This window comes from Diabrotica undecimpunctata, chromosome 1 (assembly GCF_040954645.1).
Source record: "Diabrotica undecimpunctata isolate CICGRU chromosome 1, icDiaUnde3, whole genome shotgun sequence".
Taxonomy (NCBI): domain Eukaryota; kingdom Metazoa; phylum Arthropoda; class Insecta; order Coleoptera; family Chrysomelidae; genus Diabrotica; species Diabrotica undecimpunctata.
This window is the reverse complement of record NC_092803.1, coordinates 115,641,769-115,659,183: the sequence shown is the minus strand read 5'-3', so window position 1 is coordinate 115,659,183 and position 17,415 is coordinate 115,641,769. Positions and strand designations below refer to the sequence as shown.

The 17,415-nt window shown below is 34.0% G+C and overlaps 1 protein-coding gene across 4 annotated transcripts in view; it reads left to right on the top strand.

The window, feature by feature from the left end:
* The window catches only part of LOC140452845 (probable phosphorylase b kinase regulatory subunit alpha), a 95,203-nt gene that overhangs the window by 37,874 nt on the left and 39,914 nt on the right, over positions 1-17,415 (top strand). For 2 of the 4 annotated variants that reach the window (XR_011952226.1, XM_072547180.1), the window contains exons 8-11: positions 4,293-4,440; positions 10,640-10,804; positions 13,530-13,697; positions 14,783-14,797. Coding sequence is in view for 3 of the 4 variants with exons in the window: in XM_072547180.1 (XP_072403281.1) it covers positions 4,293-4,440; positions 10,640-10,804; positions 13,530-13,697; positions 14,783-14,797 (496 nt within the window). In the remaining variant the exon portion in view is untranslated. The remainder of the gene's footprint in view (positions 1-4,292; positions 4,441-10,639; positions 10,805-13,529; positions 13,698-14,782; positions 14,798-17,415) is intronic. The other 2 variants (XM_072547188.1, XM_072547183.1) reach the window with 2 other exon arrangements.

Below are 17,415 nucleotides of genomic sequence, written 5' to 3'. Positions count from 1 at the left end.
TATAAAATCTTCAGTCACATATATCTCCGGAACAGTTCGTTGGATTTTAATGTGTTTTTTTTTTAATTGACATCTACTTTTCGCGTATTTTGCGAATATGTAATTTGGTTGTTACTTAATGATGTATTTAATCGTACAATTTGTTTAAAAATGTAAAAAAAAAATTCTAAGAAATTCGATTTTTTGTTCTACAGGGTGTTTCAAAAAAAGGTAACCCCGTTTCTAGGGTAGGTAAAAAACTGAAAAATAATTGGGGTTTGCTTAGTAAAAAATTGTTGTAACGCCATCCGTTTTCAAGATACAGGGCGTTGAAGAAAAAAAAATTTACGCATTTTTTACGATTTTGCCGAAACTACTGGCAACATTGTAATGAAATTTTATACGAATATGTTTTGGAAGCTGATACATCCCATGAATTTGTTTTTATATCTGATTCTCATAGAGGGCGCTAGTTACACGGATCATACTAAGTATTAGTCAATATCACTTTTTTAAGAGTATAATTATTAATCAAAATTTCAACTACACTTAAACATCATTCAATTTTACACGAAAAAGGTACTCTTGGTAAAACTCGATACTGTGTACCGTTTTCGGAATTTGAAAATTATGATGGACCGGCGTTTGCGACGAAGTAAGATACTCTTTGTACCATTACCCTTTTCTTTAGGAGTTCAAATTTTATTTAAAATTGATTTCGCGCGCGTAACCGACATTCAAAATCGCCGGTCACTTCAAGCATTGTTTCTGAGAGAACGGTTCATTTTACACAAAAAGGACTAATAAACTTTTTTGTTCAAAATTGTCTCAGCTACATTTTTGGTTTGAAATATTTTTTTCTACGGCGTACAGATTCTTGGTAAATCGATTGTTTCCGTTTTCCTCCCTTACGAGGAGAGGTGGTTTTAGATGGAAGTAGGAGTTTGGGGGGTAGGAGTAGTAAACGTTTTTGCATTATGTTTTGGGATCCCAAAATTAACATTCTCAGTAAAATTCAGCTTGTTCGTGTGATTTTTAGAAGTTCAATGGCATTTTCGTCTCTGAAGATTGGAGTATAAATAAATTGATTCAATAACACAACTGAAGCATCTTTGAGATTTGCTAATACGTTTTTTCGACGTACCCATTCGAGTTACATTGAAAGAGAAGAAAAGGTACAAGAATGAAGAAAATTGCTTCATTGGAAGCCGAGAAAATACATAGTTACGTATACCTACCGATTTTGAACTTTGAAATTCAATTTTCTTTAATCTATCAATTCGACGGTAAAAATTCAATATCTTTTGCTCAGAGTGTCCTACCGACAAAAATCTTAGTTTCTTCTTCAAACAGCTTTCTGGTTAAAACAAATAGAATCAAATTTAAACAATTCAAGCATTACGAGACCCAACTTTGTGGAAAATTTCAAAGTCTGCTATAGTTATAAACTAATTAATTTTTTCGAAATTTTGCTCTTTTTTTCATTAATCTAAACAACAAATACGTATATAATGTTTGCCAATCGTCATTTTGAAGCCTTTTGCATGTTCTAAAAGATAAATAGACGCCAATAAATCTTCAAAACCTTATGTTTTTCGATGATACCATAAAAACACCTAAAAGTACATTTTTTCACACTAATTTGTTTATAAATAAAAATTATCAATAAGTCTTATACAGGAAATGGTTATTTGTTTGTATAAGCATTATACATCAAAAAAACCTTTCAGTACCCTGGCTTTTTGAGTGTCACGACAAAAACCTTATTACTCTGGGCCATTATTAAAATTGTAGCAAATAACTTTGTTGACGCAGTATCTCCTTGTCAATTTTTCTTTTGTAATCTCTGAATCTGTGTCAGATTCATTTTGTCCTTTTCCTCGGTTGTGGTTATTTATGTCAGGACAGTGGATTTTGTGTATGATGCTGTGTAGAATTCTTCTACAATTTATACTACATATTTGTTTGATTCCCTTTCTGTCTTTCAGTTGTAATATTTTTATCCCTTCGAGCTGCCTTCTTATTGTTCTTGTTATCTCTCTATATTTGCGTTTTACTAAATAATTTACTGAATTTTACTGAATAATTTTTCTTTTACTTATTTCTTTTAGAATAAAATTTTTCTTATGCGCCCCTATTATTTCGTTTATGCCTACATTTAAAATAATATTTTCTTCGGTTTCTTGCAGTTCGGTAGTCTTTTCTATTTAGTTTTCAAACTCGTCTCTGTATTCTGAACTTCTTCAGGTTCCTGTTATTTTCCATGTTATCATGTTGTTTCTTTTTTATTTCAGTTTTTAATTTATGGTGTTTCTTACCATCCCAGTAGTGGTTACTTCCCGTTGATAAAGGATTTAATCAAACTAATCTCTGGTGCTTCAATCCAATTAAAATTAAACCACTAGGATGTTTTGTTCATACGTATATTCTACTATACAGGGTTGCGCAATTAAACTGTTACCTATTCAAACGACGATAATTTTTTTGTGTGAAATTATTTTTTATTCATTCAAATGACAAAAATGTGTGAAAATAATCAAAATTTCCTTTTTCCTTGACGATGGCCTTTAAATGATCAAAAAACGAGTTGCATGCTGCACGAATGTGATCTTCCGGTATTTTGGCCCATTCACGTATAATTGCTTTCTTCAGTGCATCCATACCGGCATATTTTTTAGTCCTCATCTTGTTCTCCAAAATGGACCCGATGGAATAGTCTATCGGATTTGCGTCTGGCGAATTCGAAAGCCATTGTGTGGATGAAATGAAGTGTGGAACATGGTTTTTTAACCATTCTTGGTTCACACTAGATTTATGAGACGGTGCCGAGTCTTGTTGGAACGTCCATGGTCTACAACCGAAATGTTTGCGTGCCCACGGATCTAAAGCAGCTTCTAAAACATTTTCCCGATAATAAGTTGCATTGATTTTGACACCAGATTCAATAAAAACGATTGGAGAGCGGTTACAGCTGCCCATACCATTATTTGGGATGGGAAATTACTTCGGGTGGCCGTTCGTAAGCTCAAACTTTCGTAGGTGCGTTCGGTCAAGTAAACACGATCATTTTGGGAGTTTATGAACTGCTCAATAGGGAAATTTTCCCATCAGAGAACACTATTGTTACGAACATACTTTTGGCATGGCCCAGGTAACGGTTGCATTGCATCTCTAATACTCTTCGAAAACATTCGCGATGTATCGAGTGCGAGAGAGAATAGCCGGTCACGTAGGCGAATTAGAGGTGGGACAACGCCAGAATATTCTAGAACATAGTAACTTTGTTATATATATGTAACGTTTTTAGGAGTGAGTTTAGTTGTTAAGATACTACCGAACTGTAAAGTTATAAATAAATGTATGTATATAAATTCGAACCGCTCGTTTTATTTAATCTCGCTACACTATGTTCGGAAATTCGCCAAGTTCGCGCAGGCGTTCCTTTGCTCTTTCAAGCCGAACTTTTTTTTGCTTTGGTGTAAGATTGTGTGCTTTTTGGAACTTGTAAGGCTTGACCTTGAGCTCCTTTTTCAATATTCGTTGCATGCTTCGCTGGGATATTTTCAGTTCTTTGGCCATTTGATTACCACAACGACGGGGATTTCGCTCAAGTCGAGCCTTCACTTTCCGAACCATTTCAGGGGATGTTGCTGTTTTTTTTTTCGTCCACCACCGTAGCGTTTGGCAATGCTACCAGTATCATTATAACGAGTTATGGTGCGATACACAAACATTTTATTAACTTTGAGGTGTTTGAGCTGACGAACAATAGCTGGTTGTGATTTTCCAGCCAAATATATTGCAATCACACTATTACGTTTAAATTCCATTGCAAATAACTTTTGTTCTATGTATAAAACTTTAATGCAAATGCTTTTGACGGCTTATAAACATACTGAAGTGTTATCAGACCAACTTTGACTTAGCTGTCATTATCGATTTGCCAGATATATCGATGTGAAGTTGGTAACAGTTGAATTGCGTAACCCTGTAGTATTAATTCTTCACAGAAAGCTGGTATAGAAATTTATTTAACACTCCACCAGATCTCTAGTTTTACAAAAAAAAAACAATATAACTAGTTATAAATATATTTATGGTGAAATCATTATAAAATGTTTTTCAAAAATCATGTGAACATTAGTTGGATAATTACTGAGAACTTATGCAATACAGTTTTGTCATGTATAACAAAAGATAAACTAAATTATAGTGTACGTTTATTTTTCTTTGATTTATCGATATTGGTTACCGTCGAAGGAACTGTCTGTGGTGTGTTGCATGTGTTTTTCATTTTTTCATGGTGCTGTTAGAATTTTGATCCGGAAGAGTACTATACCAGTTATGACATTGCTCTCTTGGCTGATAAAGTAAGGGCACACTTGGCATTCTTAACAATGAGCTGGAGGAACATGCTGGGAAGACCTACGATATCAGTAGTGATAACCAAAAATCATTTAGGTAAAATTTTTATTTCTATAACATTGAAAACTTATAATTATATTGATGTCGTGGTGCTTTGTACACATAAATATGATCAGTGTTAAAAAGATTTTCAAAACCTGTTAATTGTCTACTATATTCTACTACTATTGTCTAATAAAAAATGGTTAAAGGTAATATAAACATATATCTATATATATATATATATATATATATATATATATATATATATATATATATATATATATATATCTATTACAACTGCCGTTAGCGGTACGGTTTCGTAGAATTGCTTTAGGTTAGTTTCCGTATTTTTAAATTTATTATAACGTTTTCTTTTTCTAAGTTCCTTTAAATGAGTTTTCTTTATATCCGCAGTCCTTGCTTTGTCTTTTATTTTAGTTAGTTTTAATGATTGTGCTGTACTAGTTTTTATTACTTTTTATTTTAGGTGCATGTTGGAATTGTTCTAGTTCATTCATCCCCATCGTTCTGATATCATTTTTATTAGTTTGAAGAATTTGTGCTTTACCAAAATCAGAAGTGCTTTACACATTTGTTTTATTTATATAGGTCGTTTAACAATGTTAAAGTTATTTATACCACCGATTTGGCGTAACTTGAAAGTAGCGAAAATATTTTTTTCTCTCTCCTAACTGTTTTTTAGTATAATATTGTATTAAAACCGGGACGTCAATATAATTAAATATCTATTCTACAACTTTTTTTGTCTGTTAGTATTTGTTTGTAAAAATCATTAATTTAGAAGATACAGTCACTTTTTTAAATGCAATATTATATTTTTGCGAAAATATTAATTCATTATTATCTGTTAATTAGAAACAACATATGTTAATTAAATTTAATATAAGCGTTCAAAATTACCTCCCCTTACTGTATAGAGACTCTACATCGTTTCAACAATGAATACCGAATATTTAAAAAAATAAATTTCTCTCTAAATGCATTAGTAGCTTCGTTAATTGTTCTTTACTAGTTACTTCCATAGAATAAACATCTATCATAAATTCCCAAAAACAAAAATCCGCTGGATTAATATATTGTTAAAATAAAAATGCCTAAAACCTAAACCACATACTTTTTCTGATTGCTAACGGTACATCTTCCAAATAGAGAGACAGATCGTTTTTTCGTTTAAATTATTGGGAAGAAATACTAGCTCCGCTAAATAATTACTGGCAATTCCAGCCAAACGTTTACTATAAAATTTCTCTGATGGTGATTTTATCATTATATACTACAAGCCCATGGGACATTTGAAGGGTCATAAATCAATACTAAAATATGTAAGAACAACTTTAGAAACTATGCCGCCAATTCTTATCGTTACTTAAAGCATGGGGGTTCAAAATAAGGGTTGCGTCTTAGATTTCTCACCCCAGTTCTAGCCGAAATGTACGGCGCTGCAAAAAAAATCATCTATATACCGATCTATGTATGAATGTCGTACTGTGTCAAATTGTTGAAAATGGGGAAAAAAATTTCCACCAGCGCTCATCCATCACCATCTTCTCTACGATCTCTCTCACTGACTTAAACACTCTCTCTCTAGCTCATTCCCTTTTCTTACCATCTTACACACTTTAAAAGGGTATGTGACACAAAGCCCCACAATATAGACAATTGTCCAATTCGGCCTTTTTGAACTTGTGCAACTAGCTACGGAAGCTCCCGTGTAGCTTCTAACGTTCTCCCCTGTATCCCCCTATTTTTCCGTTGAAATATCCTTTCTCCATCTTTCACCAACACATTTAAGGGGACACAGGGTGATTACCTACAGGGCAGCCGCAGACACAGTCCTGTAAGCACGCAACACCCTCTCATACAACTTGCTTATACTCGAAAAAAGACAAATAGAGAGATACTTTTCAGTACCTTTAGATACCTTTAGTACCTCTACCTCGACAGCTTCCTCCACTGCCTCTTCTTCTCGGCTCGGATCGTCCTCTTCAGATCCTTCTTCCGAGCTTTGTATCTCTCTCCCTCTCTCTCACTCTCTATTTTTCCCTTCGACTCCGTCTTCGACACATCGCTCTTGTCGCTTGTCTGCGCAGGGTGATGCACTCTCTTCTCCGTCTCTCGATCTCATAACTGAAAAAGAGCTTCGTAGATCTTCTTCTTCTTTAGGTACCGTCTCCTCTAAGGAGGTTGGTAATCATCACAGCTATTTTCACTTTTGAGATTGCAGCTCTGAACAAGTCGACGGAACTGCAATTATACCACTTTCTCAGATTGTTGAGCCAAGAGATGCGTCTTCTTCCAATACTTCGTTTTCCCTGTATTTTTCCCTGCATTATGGTTTGTAGGAACACATATTTATCCCCTCTCATAACGTGGCCGAGATATTGTAACTTTCTTATCATAATCGTATTCATGATTTCCATTTCCTTTGTCATCTTTCTGAGGACCTCAACATTTGTTATTCGGTCTACCCAACTTATTTTTAATATTCTTCGGTAGGTTCACATCTCGAATGCTTCAAGTCGATCGCTCACCTCTTTCTTTAAGGTCCAGGTCTCCACCCCATACAGCAGCACCGAAAACACATATGAACGTAATATTCTTATTTTTCTCATCTTATTAAATGTTGCTCTAGCTTGTCTAATTCTCATTTTTATTTCTTCTGTATACTCGTTATTTTCATTAATAATCGCACCAAAATATCTGTATTTTTTTACTTTTTCTATTGGAACCCCTCTTATGTTTAAAATACCTTGTTGTGTTTTGGAAATTGTCATAAATTTTGTTTTATTAGCATTAAGCGTTAGTCCGCTTTCCTCACTAGCATTTACTACATTATCTAAAAGTGTCTGTAGATCTTGTATATTCTCTGCAATTAGTATAGTATCATCGGCATATCTGATATTGTTAATGCCGTTGACTTTTATTCCAATTGTTACATTTTCGAGTGATTTTTTAATTAGATCACCCTGCTATTATTCGGGATTGCTCTATGAGTATTGCATCAATGTTATTTAGAATTTGCCATGTTTTCCTTGAGTTCGTATGACGAGAGGTTCGTGTGAACGTTGGTAGGATGTGTTGATCTAGACATCTTATGTCTCTAAACTCTAAACTCTAAACTCACGGTAGTTTGGGTTCATATCCATTCATATGATTCGCGGAGTTCTGGGTATTCATTCATTTAGAAGTTGGTTTCCTTTTGGGAAAAAAATTTATAGACGTTTCGACAAGTATCGTTCGTCATTTTCGATGTTGTATTTAGGCTTTGAAATAAATCTAAATTTTGTCAAGAATGTAGGAATATTTTTGCATTTCCCTCATTTTGTTTTCCATATGGTTACTTATTATATATTTATCACGTAACCTCGTACCTGTCGTGCCCGTAAAATCTATAGTTTACGGTTATTATCTATATTAATAAAGTACAAAAGAAAAAATAAGACAAGCAACGTATAGTTGTATTAATATATAAATTATTGAGATAGTACATGTTTATATCTGTTTAACACTGATCATAATAGTACACTGTATACAAATGGTGTTTTCGGAAACAATTTTAAACAGGTAATATCACAATATACATTACAACACACAACTAAGGCCAGTAAAAACCGTAGTAGTATGGTAATTAGGTATTGTTTTAATAACTAACTACATTTATTTTTATTTTTTATAATAACAATAGTTATTAATTATAGAACTAACATCTCTCTATACTTCACATATTCTATAATAATTTTAGTTAAATCGGTGGGCTTTAATACGCTTAAGTCTTCGCATCTTTTGAGTATTGCCTAGGAGTTTATGGCTTCAAGTTAGATATGATAGAATACCTATCCATATGATCATCATTATCATTCTGGTTTTACAACGATGTTATCAAACGACGTTTTTCTGGATCTTCCTTTACTTCTTATACTTCAGCATAGGCAAGGATTTGTCAGATGGAACAGTATACAGGAGATGGTCTGCCTAGCGCAGTTCTCCCTGGATTATTACTCTAAATTTAACTTTTTCAAGGCTTAGTTTCTGTAAACTTACTAACTAATTGGTACTCCTAGGTCTTTCATTACTCTGAACATGTCTCTTCTATTTACAGAGTCGTAGGCTGTTTTGCAGTATATAAATATGTGGTGGGTATTTATGCCTTATTCCAGTGTTTTTTATAAATTTTTTCTCAGGGTTGCAATCTGATGATTTCTTGATTTACCACCTTTGAATCCAGCCTGGTATTATCCTATTATTCGTTCTGCATATGGTGTCATACGGTGGCATAGGATAGTGGAGAATATTTTATACACTGCATTGAAGAGCGTGATTCCTCTGTGGTTAGATCATTTAAAGATATCTCTCTTTCTGTGTATGTTGCAAAGCATTTCAATCACTGGGAAGACATTTCTGTATCCATATTTCTGTTATGAGGTGATGTAATGCCATTATGGTAACGTGGGCACCTTCTTTATCTACTTCCGCTGGGAAATTATTTATTCCGGGTAATCTTTTTGGCTAGTTTTTTAACTGCGTCTTCAACTTCAAAAATCATTGGTGGTTCTTCTTCCCTCTCGTTTATTCCGCTTACTCATGTATCCTATCGATTCAATACATCTGTCCTCTTTGTTAATAGGTCGCCATTGAGACTTCTGTATTGGTTTGTAGATGCCTTGAATTATTTTCTGTTGATGTTTACTTTCTTATATAACGTTCTGAATTCTTTCTCTCTGTTAAGGGTTTATATATATTTAAGTTCCTTATTTAAGTGGTTTCATTTCTTTCTTTTGTGTATCCTCTTTTCTTTTCTTCTCTTTGTCTGGTAATTCTCTCTAGTTGTTCTAGTTGTTAAGGTAAGCATTTTTCTGTACGCTTCATTTTTTTCACTTGTTACATTCTTGCATTCATCGTCAAACCAATGATTTTTACGGGTACAAGTTTCTGTTCCTATTTCATCTTTTGCTGCTGCTTCAATATCTTGCTTTATTCTGGTCCCTAATCTGCTTGGTCTTCTTCGTGTATATTTTGATTGTTTAGCTTATTGGTAATGTTTTCTGAGTGCCGTTTTGCAACTGTTACATCTCTCATCTTTTCCACATTCTATTTCTTTGTAGGAAGGAAAAAACTATCGTGGCTCAGAAACATCCGACAATGGACAGGGCTAAATTTTGAACAGCTAATAAGAACAGCTGAAGATAGAGAAGATTTTAAAATTGTAGTAGCCAACCTCCATTGAGGAGAGGGCACTTTAAGAAGAAGAAGAATTTCTTTGTAACCATTTTATTTTCTTTGCTAGCTGTTGACATTCTAGCTTCCAATGTTGAGATCACTAAGTAATGATCTGAGTCTATGTTTGCGCTTCTAAACTTCTGCAATTCATTACGTCTATTCCATGTCTTTATTCTATTAAGATGTGATCAATCTGACTGGCTGTTTTTCCATCAGGGGAGGTCCAAGTTACCTTGTGTATATTTTTGTGGTCAAAATAGGCGCTAGCGATTGTCAAGCTTATTGCTTGCTGCTTAGTTTATAATCCGTAATCCATTGTCGCTACTAACGTTTGGGTAGGCTATGCCTTTCTATAGTGAGGATGAAAACTCGCTCTCGTCTTATTTTTGCATTTAGGTCACCTAGCACTATCTTAGTGTCATTTCTGGAACAACTTATGTAGGTTTGTTCTAGGTCTTCGAAAAACTGTTCTTTTATGTCTTCTGGTTTGTCATCAGTCGGGGTGTGTTCGTTGATTAAACTGTAATTGAAGAATTTCCCTTTTAAGCTTAAATAGCACATTCTTTGACTATAAGCTTCAAACTCAATAATAAGGCTTTTTGTTCTTTTGTTAGCACATGAATGGAATTTATTGTAATAAATTCCATTCATGTGCTACTAGGATCGGTTAGGGCGTTCCCCTATCGACCACCTGGAGACGCATCCGATGGAAGGTAAACACCTTCACAGGACATACCTATCCATGTTTTATACCAAAATCTCTAAACATCAACTTTAGTCCATTTAACTGTCATTTCTAGAATATATCTGTATTGGTATAGAAAAAAGGCATTAATTTTATGCTTTAAATACATAAAAAGAGGGTAACTTCGTATGTCTTAAACTAACTCTTCATGACATTGTGAACATGTATGTTATAACTAATACCTATCAGGTTTTTTTTAATTTCAAGTATTAATCTTTTTCTTACACCATTTTGACTATTGTGATACGTATATATGTAATATACTTTTAGAGGATGGAAAATTACCACTAGCCATGATAACTACAATGAAAAAGCTAAAATCTGGATATATAAATGGAACCAGAGTTACTCTTGGAAACCTCAACGACTTTTTGAGCACCAGTTGTATTACTAATCTAAGTTTTCTTGGATGTCATGAAGATGGTCTCCCTGATAGTAAGTAATACGTCATAAACTCTTCGGCTGATATAGGATAATATTATTTTACCTTATTTTTCTTAACATTAAAATGGTCTATACAGTTAAATTCAAAAACATATAATACAAATAGACTGTGCGCGGCAATACATGCTCTTTTCTCCAGTGCGACTGAGAAAACTGACGCAAAGCAGTCCTTGCATCTCTTTCTATCAACCACGTGATCTAAATGACCAATGGTTATTAACGTGGTCAACACACCTGGCCCATTAGAAATAGATGCAAGGACTGCTTTGCGTCAGTTTTCTCTGTCGCATAGGGTGAACGGGCATATATTGTACAGTGAACAGTCTATTTGTATTATATGTCTATGCTTAAATTATAACCATTTTTAATTCAGGTTATATCCTGTGTCGACATATTTCAAATCTAGCAGCATTGACATTGCAGTTTACATTTCATTTTATTATGATAATATCCTGTTTTTGGAGGTTTCGTTTATTTTTGATTTAATAAAATTAAAATATGAAACAAAAAACATCGAATGGCAATAATCAATTAAATTAACGAAATGATTAAGTTCCTTAAAGTAGCTACATGGAATACCAACGGGCTAGCACAATATGTAACAGAAGTTAAAGTCTTCATTATAAACTATAATATAGGTATAAGGCTTGTTTCTGAAACCCATTTTACAAATCACGGCTCTTTTAATGATCCAAACTACACAAGAAGCTACTGCACAAATCATCCAGATGGTACGGCACAAAGGAACCGCAATTATTATTAAATCGGCAATGAAACATTATGAACTAAACCAATATTCAAAAGATTACTTACAAACAACCAATATAAGCATAGAAAACTGGCATGGCTCACTAACAGTTTCCGCAATATAGAGCCCAGCAATATAGTTTCACAAAAACTAGTGAACAATATGAGCAGCTATTTACTACACTTGGCAACCGATTTATTGCGGGTGGTGATTATAACGCCAAGCACACACAATGGGGCTCCAGATTAATAATACCTAAAGGCAGGCAACTGCTAAAATCAACAGAAAATAAAGGCTTTCATTTCATATCAACAGGTGAACCAATCTGCTGGCCAACAGACAGGAACAAAATTCCTAATCTTATTGACTTTGGAATTTACCAAGTTATCTCTAAAAATTGCTTGTTGGTAAACTCGTATCTTGAAATATCTTCTGACCATTTTCCTCTTATAATCACACTCAGCACTGACATAATACAAAAAGAACCAGCTCCAAGGTTGGAAAGAGTTTCGAGATCTGAATAGTTTGAGCACGGTGGAACATTTTATAAGATCAGTTCAGAATGTAATATAGGACACAACTCCAACCAAAGAATCAACTAACACATCTGTCTTCGTTACTAAAACAAATAATTACAGAGAAACGAAAAATAAAGAAAATCTGGCAAAGAACTCGTGCTCCCACTGATAAAACTAAACTAAATCTCTACTGAGTGTAATTTATGGAAAGCTGTAAAAAAGTTAAATAGGCTTCAATTAGTTAACCCTCCTATCCGTACCCTAGATAGCCACTTATCAAGAAGTAATGAGGATAAGGTCAATATGTTTGCCAAGCATTTAGAAAAAAGTCTTCCAACATTATCTCTCTGAAAACAACTTCGACATTGAGGCTACAATGAAAGCGCAAACCCCATATCACCTGGAACTACTACCTCTTCAAAATTTTACAGTTAATCATTTCTTTTCCCAATTATGCTAATCCCTAAACCAGGAAAACCTTCTAAGGACATAACATCCTAGAGACCTATTAGTCTCTTGTCTGCCATGGCAAAATTACTTGTAGAGCAAATAGAGCCAATTCTGACGACAACTTGCGAAGATTGTAAAGGAAGAGAAACCGAACACCAACAGACCACCCGGAAGACCCCCCAAACGCTATTATAAAAGTTGGACATTGGAATCCAAACTTATTCTACAAATTTGGAAAAACAAGACATAGTCTTAAAATATGAAAGTTTTAATTCAACTGTTTTAAAACTATACTATTGAAAATGTTGTTTTATAGGCAAAAAATAACCTTTACTACCTTAAACACAAAAGTGAAATAGATTGAGATAGCCAAATCCAAACTACTGATTAGTACAAGATTGATTCATAATGATTTTTAGTGATGAATCATAATACGACGTATTGTGTTGGGTTGGTGACCATCGGAAAAGAGTAATTTACTCAAGGCTTTATGTTTTGATGATTTATTGCAGTATCAAATTTAGGATACTTTATCTTAATGAAGGTGCCGCCAACGCCTCAAAATAACACTAAATTCTGTAAATGAGTCCATTAGAAAGCATTCCAAAATTAAATTTTGGAAAAAAACTACATATTTCAACATAAAGGAGTGGCTTGCCTCTACAAAAGACAATGATTTGTTAATCACGGCAGAAATATTTTCTCATGGCTTTTCAACAGCCCCGGCCTTAACGTTATACAGCAGACATTGAGAAACAACTCACAAAGAAGTTTGCCTGAACTCAAAGCCAACATGGAGAGAATATGCCTATCCCTAGCAGAAGAATTGTTCAAATCAATGATTTCTACATATTTATTGCAAAAGTAAAATGTCACAAGAAAATGGCTTGATATATAGTTATGATGCAGCCTCATATTTTTGTATTTTACTTCATTAATTTTTTGCTTTGTAATTATTATATCATTATATTAAGTATAATACGATAATATTTATTTTCAGAATTAAACCCACAAGTTCAACAATATATGGAAGAACACGCCGTCAAGACGTTATCTCACAAATACTCCTTACTAACAGTATCCAGAGTTGGTCCAAAGAATAAACATTTAATGCGAAAAATGTCCGTGAGAGGCGCTGTCAAGAAAACAAGATCAATCAATGTGGACTGTAAGTAAATAAATTAATTTTTAATATACCAACTATAGTTTATTGACTCCCCTTTTTCGTCTATCAATCTCATAAGCATATCAATATTATTTGGTATATTATATTAATATCATTTTTATTTTTCATATATTTAGGTATAGAACTGTTAAACACTATTTCTATAAAGTCTCCGGTAGATAGTGAGTGGGTTGTGGTACGGACGAGGCATTAGATTTTATTAATATTACAATACATTATGCATGTTGTAATGTATTGAATTATAGTTGAATGGTAATACAAGAAAATCAAGTCATTGTTGCGCTTGGCGTGAGAATAACGTGATTCTACCGAGGGAGTAGGTGAACTGCAAAAGTCATTAATTAAGTCTGAACTTGTTATGCTAACTGTGAACAACGTTCTACTGTGTGTTGATTTTACCATAATCTGATGTTAGCAGCAGGGAACATGTATCAAAAATTTGCATTACTGAAGACGAAATATTTATTAATATTTATATTATATGTGTGGGTCAAAAAAAGAGAATTTTCAGTACACTTATCAAACATACTGATGCTGAAACAACCATTTGACATAGACCTTTTTTAGAGATAAGAGAAAATATACTTAGAACTAAAAATATCTATTTAATGTAAAAGATATGTTTAAAGCAAATATATCCACAAGTGAAAAATAACAAACATAATGTTGATTGGAAAGAAATACTGACTATGAAAAATATGTTTGTGTAAGGTATATGTAGACCTATGATTCATTAATAGTGACAGTTGAAAAAAAAAACATTAAACATAAAAAATGGAATTAAATTTTATGGGAGTATATGAAAAAGTTATACGATAATATGTGATCTTTTGATAATAAATTAATACAGCAAAATGAAGAGCGTATTAAGCCTTAGAACTAAATTTAATATTAGTGTTTGAGTTACAATGGGAAAGAAGAGTGTGGAATCCACTTAGAACTCACGCCACGCTTACACCTCGCGAGCAACTCTTGTACTGCTGACGCCCCGCCATTGCTTCAATCCGCTCACTGTTTAGTGGAGCCTTTTTAAATTAAAAGCTATTAACATATCAATATTTTTACAGTACTTCCTCCTTTTGGTAAGTTTTTATTTTATATTATAAAATTGTAGTACACGCCTTGAATTCAAACGGGGAATAAAACAATCATCTGTAGGATATTACCATATCGCTTAATCACTTGCAATGGTTTGTGGAATATTTTTGTTTATTTTATACCCCTCTTTTACAAAGGCTGTTAGGTAAATGTGTTAGGATTGATCAGGACAACTGTCAAACGTTCTCTGTTTGTATTTATTAATTATCATCAATAGGAATACCTGAAGACTTTAGACGATGGTTTGAACAAATCATACATTGATTCTTTATAAATATTTGTTGTATTCTGATAATATAAATAGTTATAATGGACTGATATGGCCTTTTTTTTAATTGCCGTATTGCCAGATTCCAGTAAGAGCCTAAGAAGGTAGCCATTGAATTCTGACAGGCAACGGTGGGGGAAATCTTTTTTGGACATGTACGTCACGAAACAAGACACCCTGGCATATTTCGGCTGAGTAGGATACTAGGCCAGAAGACCCCAGGGTAGTAGAGGTGGTCTTTCCACTCAATAAACAACTAAAATAAAAAACTAAAAATTTATAAGTAACCACACCTATTACCGTAAATCAGAAAATGTTTTAGACGTTTGGCCATAGACTAATAAATAATACTAACCATAAATTTCAGATTCCTGGCTCAATTTCCTACTCTGTCCTCCTGCTCCTTTTTCTTCATCACCCCAGAAATCAGACAGTGTACTTCTCTCCATTCTTTCTCTCATCTCAATATTATGTTTACAATGTTTCTTTCATCCAGCCCGAAACCCATGCGCCTCTCGAAATTCCCCTCTCATGTGAGCGGGAGCGTCCGGTACCCCACAAACAGTACAGTCTGCCGAGGCAGATTTGCCTATTATATTTGTGAAGGTGCTAAAACTACCATGTCTGGTCAGAAACAGCGTCAGGAAGTAGTCTAGTTTCCTGAACTTACGTTCCCCCCACGGTCTCAGATCGGGAATAAGCTCCTTCGTCCACCTTGCCTTTCCACTATCATTCTCCCATTCTCTCTGCCACTCTACTATCGTTCTTTCTCTCTCATTCTCGTCTATATTTACATCCATCCTTCTCGCATACATCCTCGCTCGCTCTTTGCACAACAAAACGATCGGTATCACCGTTTCAATGACATATAGAGCCTCATTTGAAACTGTCCTATATGCGCTAGATACCCTGAGGAGCATTTGCCTTTGCGAAGTCTCCATCAGCTTAGCGTATTTTGCAGTGTTTAGTACGCTACACCACACGGGAGCAGCGTAGGTTACCACCAACTGGAAAACTCCATTTAGCACCTTTCTTTTGGTGCTACCTGGGCCTCCAATTTTTGGCATCAGCCGTATCAACACCTCCAGATTTCGGTTTGCCTTCTCTACTGTTTTTTGGATGTGTACTCCAAACCTTAGTCCTTCCGACAACCACATTCCCAGGACTGATACGCCTTAGAGAAGGAAAAATATCCCTCTTCATGTAGTTAGACAGTAACAGACCAGCAGCATATTTGGCCAGACTAATCGATACGAGATCCACCACCCTCCTCTGCATTCCGCGAGATTCACCATGCCAAATCGCAGGTATAAAATAATAACTATATGAAAAAAAAATTTGAAAATAGTAAATATATGAAAAATAAATGGGACATTCACAAACATGTAAAGACATAACAAAACATCCACGTAGTCAGTATAGTGAAAACCTAACTAGACAAACGTAGACCCCCCGATAGGAAGAAGCCGGTACTTACACTCGAAGTAAAATTCTCATAAGCCACTTATGCTAAGACCTCATAAAATGACTATGAATATGGATACTACCCTGAATTGTCTTAGTGATAAAATTGTAACGAAATATTTTGCCTACCACATAGAGTATAATTATAGGGGGTTGAAAATTGGGACAGCAGTTACTGGGGTGGAGATAGGGCAAGCAAAATAAACGATACTTGTGCGAACGGCACAACGGTTTGTTTGGAGAGCTGGAGTCGTGGATAAGTTGAATGGCAAGGGAATTGGATTGGGGCAACTACAAAAATGAAACAAAGGGATACTTATATGAATCTTCTGGAACAAATGGACAGACATAACAACAGGAAGGCCTCTAGCAATTTAAAATGGACGCCGCTTCGAGGTGACAAATTATAACGATTACAACAACTAGTTGTAAATATTGAAATAATTATTATAAATGAAAAATATATCTTTTTAAATGAAACTCAAAAAAGGGGTTATAAACCTGTTTGGTTAAATAAATAAAAAATGGTTTAGAGAAATAAATCAAATATTTATTGTTGTCACCACAAACAGTTACAAAAATACAGATGGCACAAAAAATACTATATTAATAGTTACAGAGATTGATACCAAAATAATAAAGAAGAAAAAACTTACATATATCCTATTCATTTATAAACTCTGTTGCTACAAAACTTACAAATTATGTTACTGCGCTATAAACTGTGGCAAATAAAAAATTATTGCAAATAAAAAATTATCTTTTTAAATAATGAAAGCAATTATTTTATTAAAAAAATGTCTGTCTTAACTTTAAGATTTAATCACAGAAAAAGTTACCTGATTTCACCAAAAGGCACTTTTACTTGTA